Below are 10,000 nucleotides of genomic sequence, written 5' to 3'. Positions count from 1 at the left end.
CCATTAATCAGTGTCTGAACTTGTACTCACTAAAATACACCCGCAAACGAGGACTAAGTGGTTTTACCAACCTCCCGGCAGAAATTTACAATTTTAATCATCAAAAATACAAGAAGCTATTTTGCCAGACCTCAAAAAAATAGGTTCTTATTTGCAGGTATTTACTGAATCTTACTTCACTAAGCAACCATTATTATAGTAAAATACAATAGACAATTACTGGGTTTAGAGATTATATCGGCAATACATGCCTTATTTCAAATCCGAGTTGTAAAAACGCCAGGAAGCAATTACTACTACTATTTTAACTTTAACGTTATTTCTTGATTGGCTATTGCCTGAACATCTTGGGATCTCTACATCTTGAATTTAATCAATATTTAAAAGCCGTTTGTGTAACTTATTCGCGTGACCAGTGGTCGCCCAAAGCTAGCCACGGATAACCAGAATGATAACAGAAACAACTGTAACAAAAATTTCAACAAAATTCACTTTTAAAAGTGTGGACTTTACAGCTTTTAAAATTATATACATAATTTCGATCCACGCTACTGTAAAAGTGATGAAAAGGATCATTTTGCCTTCATTAGTGTTTGTGAGCTCTGTCCGACCCAAATAATTTCCCTTTAGCTTGTAGCTGTCACAGGAGTTTTCTTTTTCACTTTAGTCCTCCCGATTTCTACCGCAGCAGCAATATCGTTTAAGTCCAGCCAATTTTTTAAACACACGATCATAAGGCTCCAATGATCGTGTCCATTTTGGTAGCCATTTCCAATCTTGGAGAGCCTCTGGCAAAACGTCTGGGGCTTTCCTCTGAAGGATGTTGACAATGATGATGAACAGCAAGAGAAGAACAATTGGGACCGCAACACCAACCAGGATTTGCCAACCAGCCAGTGACAAGCCAAATATAGCTGCAGGAAGGAGGAAGAAACCAAAAATCAGGTAAGCCAAGGCAAACCAGCGGTACTCAGCAGTTTTGTTGCCCAGGAATTTTGCCGTGTTGATAGGCAATTTGCGAACGTAAGGGACTGGATACCATAATATGATACCAGAAATATTGAAGAACAGATGGCAGAAGGCAATCTGGAGAGCTTTGTCCAAGTTTGAGGTACTTGCCAGGGCTGCCAGAATGCCCGTTGCAGTTGTTCCGATGTTTGAACCCAAAGTGAGGGGAAAGGCGCGCTCAAGAGACACCACTCCGACACCGATAAGAGGCGTAAGGGCGGAGGTGAAGATGGAACTGGACTGAACCAACATTGTTAACCCAGCACCAACCAAGATGGCAAAGTAACCAGTGAAATACTTGAATGGCCCTGGGAAGTCTGCGTTGACGGTCTTCTTGATAATCTTGGCCATCTGACCGCGAAGCATGGAATGAAGGATTTTGACGATTAGTATAAGACAGACACAAAGAAGAGCGATAGCTATCACCAGGATTATGACACCAACTTCTGTGTCACTCAGTGGAGTGTCTGCAAAAAGGAAGCAGGAAGGATATGTTGTAGACGTCTCGTTCACAAGTTTATAACTTATACTCCCAGTGGTAACATTTTCCACACTCTTATTGACCTCCTCAGTGACATTTTTCGGCTTGCAACTTTTGATTAGAGACTTCGATTCAAGAGATTTGTCTCCAAGGGCAATTTCCGTTATGATTTTTTTATCCAACTGAATAATAAGCTTGGTAAAGGGTTCCGTTATTGTTTTCAACAACTTTTGGTTGACACCTTTATCTGTTTTGAGACTGAGGGAGTCAATGATCTCTCCAGTTAGTCGGCGCAAGTAGCCGGAAGCTATTTCCAGAGGCAAAAACACAATGACAGACAACCAATTGAATATATCGTGTACGACGGCTCCAGCAAAGGCACGACGGAATTCATTTCGCTCGGCAGCTTCAGCCAAGGAGACAATGGTGTTGGTGACTGATGTTCCAATGTTCGCTCCCATTACCATTGGAATGGCAGGCTTAACATCCACAACTGAAAGGTAAAGTTCTCTGTTAATCTCTCACTATTCATAAATACCTGAAATACGTTTGAAAACAGAGGTAGCCCTAGCTTAAGGGTGTCAATTATATTTGCCCAACAAGGGTCTGTATGGGTATTCTAGTGATTGCTATTTAGGAGTCAAAAAAGTAATAAGAATGCCAGGGACTAACAACGTGGTTCGAGTTTACTTCATTCTTATGCGACCTATTATTCCCTTACAACTGTTATAAAAGGTTTTCTATAATCAGTTGCATTCAAAACAACTTGTGCGAAAATAAGGTCTATTGAATTAAATGTTCACTAAACAAGCCGGAAGCGATAAGCCGTCGGCAAACTGTATCGAGTGCAGTGGTAGAAACATCATTTAAGGTTGCTCTCATGAGACAGGGCTGATGTTGTAACGGTGATGAATTTCACTTTTTGAGACTGTTTTGGTCGTTTGGGAGCTACTGGTTGAGTGTTTACCTATTACATTGGCAAACCGGTCGGTTCATGGTTTGGGCAATTGCTAAGTAAAAATCAGAGCTGGTAAATTTTGTTCAAGAATCGTGCTTACCATTTACACGGGCTGTTATCGAAAAACGGCCTCGAAAGCCTGAAACTTGTATCAAAGATGGGCTTTAATAAATGGAACCCAAATTTCTGCTAGGAACATTCCGTGTGGAAAAACAGGACTACCTTTCCAGATGTTCCACCCGAAAAGACGTGTTCCATTTACTTTTCAACCGGATATGAGGATTCGCAGGAAACTGGATCAAAATTTGCCTTTCAAAACAGTCCCACAGTGCAATTCGACACAACACACCAAAGAGGAGAAGTGTGACGTCCGGTTACCATGGAAGCAAAATTTTTGGATCACAACAATAGGGAGCTTAAGCAACGACGATGGCGACGGCAACGAGAACGGGAAAAAACAATGGGTCGGTTATTTAAACGAAGTCTAACTTAAGCCGCGGTTTGGCAAATCTTTGGACCTCCAGTTCTCGTCCCTAAATGATTATTTTAAAAATATAGATGCCATTTCTAGTCTACGCGTTATGCCGTCAAGCATCTTTTCATGATAAATAGTTTTAGGATAAAAGCGTTAGGAAAACAGAAAATGTGTCAGAACGAGGTTTTGTTAAACACTGGCTAAACTCCATTTAAATAACTGGCTTAATAGGTTTAGAGTAGCAAAACAACAATTTTGCACATGCATCACGTTTTTTTTTTTTTTTTTTACATTTCTTCGCTGTCGTTGCACGACTGCTACATGAAACTTACTAGTTTCACGCCTCCGCTTTATAAAGTAGGTGAACAAAACACAAAAATTTTCTTGTTCTTTTTCTAAACTTAGAGACGGTCCTTTCGAATTCAACGCCAGAAAATTTCGCCAACATTTGACAAATTAAATGAAAATGACTAAGATTGATGAAGTTTGAAACAGTGCAAATTCACGTTTTCGGTTTGTTGTCATCCAGAAATTTTGCTACTATGGCAACGTGATCAAGCAATCAGTTATGTCGCAACCGACATGACATTCGACACAACAAGCGGAACTTCAGTAAAATGGCTAATTCATGAGGGAACGAGCGCTTCAGGTATGCCGTATGTTTTCACTGTATTTTATTATGGAATTCGGAGGAAGACTGGGAAAGAGGAAAGTGAGGTCCAGGGACTAGGATAATGTGGCGAAAGAATTTGGGATATTCCGAAAATACTTTAACCAGTTGTCATTTTCACGTGTAATATCGAACTGTTTATCGTAAAAGGTTGATGAGTGTGTGTGTGCAACAAGCCGCGAAAATTGTCGCTTGATGGAGCATGGAGCATAACAATTGTATGGAAGAGACAAACGTAGATTTTGAACACTGACGCACGTGATCAGAGAGTGATTACAGGTGGTATGATCTTGTGGTTCAAAGTGTACTTTCTGTTCACCAACAAGTGCAAGGGTAAAACCCGCATAATAGTATCTATTTGACGCTCCACAGTTTGTTTGCAGTTTTAGGGGTAAGAATTACAACGTCACGCCGCGTGTTGCAAACATATTAAAAGCTACATTTAAGGATTTCTGAAGTGAAAAACATAACTGTCAGGGGCGTAGCCAGCTTTTTAACCTGAGAAAACATCCGTTTCTCCTCGCTCTTCGCCGCTAGGGACGTTTCGCGCGAAACGTCCCCAGCGGCGAAGAGCGAGGAGAATCGGATGTTTTCGCAGGCTACCAGCTTTTACCCTAGTTGTAAGCCTGCTTAAACCAAAACAAGCGCGCTTCTTTATAATATTCCTCGTTCTAAAACAGGGGGCTAAGGAACCGGGGCGAAATGAGCGGTTATCCATCTACACAAGGCACTCTCAGGCGCATACAAAAACATCATCATTTTCCAACCAAATATATTTGAAACAGCACAAATGCAGAAGTAAAATGATAAACACAATGAGGAGTATCCAAGGAAACTCCAAAAACAAAATGTGCGACAAAGGGAATCTAACTTAGTATCTATTTCTGAAACTTGGTTTTGTGACAAAACTGATTAATGAAATGGTTGGAAGAAAAACAAACAAGGAACACACTTTTCAATTGACTTCTCTAGCTTTTGCACAGTTCAAGCCGGACAAACTCCAGCGTTGTTGGTTATTGGCTACCAGGCTAATATCAACTCAAAATAAGTGTGTTGTATTACTTTTTCGATGAGTGACAAAATATAGGGGTTTTTTTCCTCTATGACGAAACTATGGTCCATAAATAAACAAAAGCCTCTGCTTAAACACCGTTGATTTTAAATATGCTGAAATTCTTTTTAGATATGTGACCATTGGAAGCTATTGGACGCGCTAAAACGTTATATAAATTACAGTAAAGTCTGGTAAATATCTTCCAAAACCATGCAACAATGTTGTTGTAAAATACAAACTAAACTTACTGCCAGCAGCCACCATTGAGACCACGATGGAAGTTGTAGTGGACGAGCTTTGAACAAGGACAGTTGCCAGGATGCCAATCATAAGGCCAGCCACGGGGTTGCTAAGAATTTCATTCGAAGCGAAGGCTTCGCCAGCGGCTTTTCCTCCCAACAGGCGAAAGGCACTGCTCAGGAAATCCAACGAACAGATGAACAAGTACAGAAGACCAAGGAGTAGGACAATCTTGGTAAACGCCAGAGCGACGCGAAGAAACTTTCCTGTGCCGTCGAGCTCTGTCGGTCAACAAACAGAAAGATTCGATCACACAATCATAAGTCCAATGGCGGATCCAAAAATTTTTTGGAGACCGCACAACACCCCCCCCCCCCCCCCCTCCCCCTCCACCCCTCTTATCTCAAGGTCTGGATCCGGCACTGAAGTCGCAATTGTTGGTAACGAATTGTTGTTAGCAACAGGTTTCAAGGCATTTGTAAACCCTGTTGTGATTTGATGTGAGGTTATAGTTTGACATTGTTACATCGGCATTGACAAGAAAGCATTATTGTGGTTTGCATTGTGAATCAGTTGTTGTTCTCTGTATGTAACATGTTTTGCTGCTAGTTGAAACGAGTTTCTTGCTAAATGATAAGAAAGTAAGCGCCAAAAAGAGGGAAAATAATGCCAACAACAACAAGTTATTCAGGTATTTCTATTTATATACATGGTATTTCCGCTTTTCTTCTTTTATTCCATTTTTTCTTTTTTTCTTTCTTTTTCTCTCTTTTTCTTTGTTTCCAGAAATATATCGCGTGACTCCATTTGAATAAGCCGCAACTGAGTTGCTTTAAAAACTTTGCCTTTCCTAATATTGATATTACAACTGAAATTACGATGGTGGTGCTAAAAACGTAACTTCCTGTTATTTGATGACTTAGCACGTAAGATGTTGGCCCGTCCGATGGGCGACAGTATCAAGTCATGGCATGAAATTTATGATATCTCGTACTAGTTCCAGCATTTCCATTTTCAGTGAAGTTCCGTTATTGCTGCGGCGTTTAAGTTTGCAAGTTCTGAAGAATTACTTCCCACGAATTTCTAGAATCCTGCTATTGTGCTTTGAAAACTGTTGACACAAATTTCCTACAATTAAAAGCCCGAAGGATTTGAAGACGAAAATTTCCCCGCGATTATGAGCCCCAAAAAAGAGGCCTTTGAAACAGATGATTATATTTATTTATTATTTATTTATTTATTAACTCATTATTACTTTTAAAACCATTTGATACCCGCGGGGGTCATTTTCGGAATTTTGTGGTATGACGAAGTTAGACGAAGAATACAACCAGACTGAATGCAACAAAACTTACCAGACCATTTTGGTCCAAGATCCTGAAGTTCGGGCAGAGCCCAAGGATCAAAATCTTCCTCATTCTGGTTTCCTTTCCACCCGTGTTTATTTCCTGCGTTTTCTCCGGGGTCTGCTAAATAACCTTTGTTTTCATTCTGCGAAAAGTCATTTTTGGAAGTCAAAAATGTTTCCAACAAGTCAAAGTCTTTGAAAAATGACCAAAGAGAATATGGAACCTACTGCATGGTAAGGTCCGTTGCGATTTGCCATTTCCACGTCTCCATGTTTGGATGAAACTCTCGTGAAGTCCGCCATGATGCAAATGACGAGATTTGGAAGATTCTTCGAATATAAAGAATAAGGAACAAAGGAATGAGTTGACAGGGCAAATACTAAGAGGCCGGCTCTATTGTTCAGCGTCATCAGGATCCGGTTTTTAAGAGTGACGTTTGCGTAGCTTACTTATTCTTGGTCAAGTAAGCATATCCTTACAACGGATGGCTAGCTTTTCGCTGTGTTATTAAAAAATAACTTCTTTCTATGTTTAAAACAGGAGGAGCAGGAGACATATTCATGCATGTTTCTTGTAATTTAATTTTAACATTTCTAACACTTATGATCACCGGCACTGCGAAGTTCGCCTAGTTTTCTATGAGTTGAGTTGACTCTTTGACTCTTTGAAAACGAGAACGAGTTGTCTAGTTGTTTTAGTTGAAACCAATTGGTTAATCACCTTCAATTCTAACCTATAAGTTTTGATGAAAATATATAACAGTAAGTCTTTGTTTACACAGTTTGAATTCACGTAACGGTTGTTGTTTGTCACCAAAAAAAACTTCTTGTTTAGTTTAACTTCTTGTTAAGTGTATATGAGCTTATATGACAATTGGGTGAAATTTTCTTCATGCACTTAACTACAATAACGTTGTCTAAAATTGAGCAGCAGATAAAAACTATTGCTATAAATAACTGAACCGAGTCATGTTTTCTAAGAGCTTCTTTAGTATAAGAGTCAGTCTTGACTCTGACTAGATCGCTCGGACGTAATGGTACGGTAAAACAGGCAACAAAAAACTGCAACATTGCTGTAAAACAAGTTGACTGATAGCGCTGTTGAGGACCCGGATGTTGAGGAACGTTTTGCAACCCATATCAGACCTGTCTTGCAACAAATCAGCGGGTTGTTTTAAAACCGGTTTGAACGAGGGTGGTAAAACGTGCGACATCGCTTTTCATCTCGTTTCACAGCAGTGTTGCAAAACAAGCCAGTTGTACGTTTTTGTTGCCTGTTTTACAAAGTTTAACTGAGTAAATAATTGAATCGCTAGGCTAGTTAAGGTGTAATGGCTGCAAAACCGTGGACTATCAGGATTGGTAAACTGACTAACGGCTGCGTTCGATTAGGAAATCTGGATTTAGATTTTAAAAGGCGGATTTCGGATTGGCAATCGATCGCGAAATCTGAAACGGATTTAAACGCTGAGATATCTGTTCTTAGATTCCATTTCTTTCGGGTTTTTTTTTTTTTTTTTGGGGGGGGGGGGAGCAAGGGGGCGGAAATCCGACAAAGGAATTGATAAACAGTTCTTAACAAACAGTCGTCTTGCACACGCGCGCATAATTAGCAAAAAGAAGACCTCTGTTCACGAGAATAGTTTTGTAAATCCTTTTTTGGATTTCCCAATCGAACGATAAAAAGGAGATCCATGAAATCCGGATTTGGATTTCTTAATTGAAATCTTCCATGAGAACGGATTTCTCGGAGATGAAATCCGTTTTCAGTGTTTTTCGGATTTCGCGTTCCATTTCAAAATCCGAAATCCGGATTTCCCAATCGAACGCAACCCATTGGTTAGCACTCATATTCATACTCCAAACTGACATTTCCCCCTCCTCGCCGTTCTCGGATCTTAAATTTCTTTCGAGGATCAGTTTACAAAATAGCAGAAATATGTTGAGAGGATGACAAAGGATGCTAATTACATATATGTTGCAATAAGTTATTTTTTTTCTATATATGTCCAGCTAGCGATATTTGAAAACAAACCTAACGAAATTTGTCGTCATTTGGAGTGAAAAGCCGTCAATAGGCATGTTTCTTTAGAAAAGGTCCAAACTCACAATAACGAAGGAAAAGGAAATGAGAAAACGAAAAAGCAATGGTTGCACTAGTAGTTTTTAAAATGGCTACTTTGGAGATAGTTCTTGGCCGAAAAAAATTGTTGGGCACAAAAAGTCCATTTGACGGTACAGTAAAAACCCGCGTGTAAGAACCTACATTTTTCCAAGTTTGGCAAAACAGGTTCTTATATTTGGGGGTAGTTATTGGCAATTTAGGCTAAAGTAGGTTCTTAATGAGGTTCTTAAGTTTTCAGTAGAAACCATTCCTGTACAAGCAGAAAAAATAGGTTTGGTCCTTCATGATACAGCATTTATTTATAACTGTCTTGTCATGAGCCTTGTGCAAGGCTAACTAAACAATTTTAATATATACATACTCAGTGATCTTGGTGGCTTAAGCAATCCGATTGGTTCGCTTTCTCGGACTATTCAACAATGTTCACCTCCTAGCGAGTGGATGATGTGTGTGCTCGGTTTTTTTCCCATTTTATTAGAGAAAGATCTTTTAAAAGTCGACAAAATCCTAGGGTTGACTTTTTTCAGGCAAGAAAAGTCTTCGAAGGATTCAAAACGGCGTTTTTCCAGTTACTATTGTTGGGTTTAAAACTCCCTTTTATTCGCCTAGAAGAGGGCGTTTCGTGAACTCAGCGTTTCCTAACGAGAAAAATTTGGCCCAAACAAACAAATTTGAAAGCAAATGTTTGCAGAAATTCTACGTTTCAAGTAAACACGAGAAAGAATGCACATGAAGACGAGGTCTTACCTCGAGGAACCGAATCGCCATTTTTGTCAGCACTTCATGCGAAGAACGACACAACAAACCTTTTCGGCTATAAACTTGGCGAGTCAACAGAAAACAACAAAGCTTTTCTTTTCTTCTCAGGTAAGGAAACAATTCAAACTTTTAACGGTTCCATTTAAGTCATGACGCTGTTGTTTGCGAAGTGATAAGCTTGTGAATTGCCATGTTTGAAAATTCTACAAAGATCTATTTTTAAACTGTCGCGTGTCTAGCTGACCTGATCTGTTGAGATAGTGGCTTTAGGAATATTTACCTCGCCACTTCGTGGCTCGGTAAATATTTAGCCACTATTCTCCTCGATTGCAAAGAATAATTGTTAAATATACACTATCAACAAAGTATCTTATACTTCTTAGTTAAAAATGCTTATGAAAATATCCCATAACTCACATATAAGAACCTAGTAAATTTTGCTTGTCTAAACAGGTTCTTATATTTTGGGGTATAAAAATGGGAAATTTCTGCCAGCAGGTTCTTAAATCGCTAGGTTCTTACACGCGGGTTTTTACTGTAACGTTTTCAAACGGGTCAAGCTGCTTTTCTGCAATCCCTATCTTGCACCTTAGTGGGTCGTATAGAGCATATTCAGCAACGTGTTCTGAAGATTAGATACAAATTTATTGGAACAAAAATAAGTTTTATAAAATAACTAAGATAGTACGCGCGCTCTGATTGGCCGACGGGAGTGTTTGCATGAGAGTATGTAAACATGGTAGTGGCGTCAAGTTGTTTGGTTTTTCGCGCGTTAATCACGCAAGCACAAATTTGAAAACGTTTTCGAGTTCAAAACTCAAAAAGTTTACTTTATTTACCCATTCCTTCGTCGGCTGAAACTTGGAAAATCGTTACAAAGAA

The 10,000-nt window shown here is 39.4% G+C and overlaps 1 protein-coding gene across 1 annotated transcript in view; it reads right to left on the bottom strand.

The window, feature by feature from the left end:
* LOC140931072 (sodium-dependent phosphate transport protein 2B-like) overlaps positions 1-6,574 on the bottom strand; it is a 6,762-nt gene extending 188 nt beyond the window's left edge. Inside the window, exons 1-4 of the mRNA XM_073380814.1 lie at positions 6,463-6,574; positions 6,242-6,377; positions 4,895-5,167; positions 1-1,982 (exon numbers count right to left, since the gene is read on the bottom strand). The exon at positions 1-1,982 is cut by the window's left edge and continues 188 nt beyond it. Coding sequence (XP_073236915.1) covers positions 664-1,982; positions 4,895-5,167; positions 6,242-6,377; positions 6,463-6,537 — 1,803 coding nt within the window. The 5' untranslated portion in view covers positions 6,538-6,574 and the 3' untranslated portion in view covers positions 1-663. The remainder of the gene's footprint in view (positions 1,983-4,894; positions 5,168-6,241; positions 6,378-6,462) is intronic.
* Between the last annotated feature and the right edge of the window lie 3,426 nt (positions 6,575-10,000).

The sequence above is a fragment of the Porites lutea genome, chromosome 3 (assembly GCF_958299795.1).
Source record: "Porites lutea chromosome 3, jaPorLute2.1, whole genome shotgun sequence".
In the NCBI taxonomy this organism is placed as follows: Eukaryota; Metazoa; Cnidaria; class Anthozoa; order Scleractinia; family Poritidae; genus Porites; species Porites lutea.
This window is presented reverse-complemented; position numbering and strand designations above follow the sequence as displayed.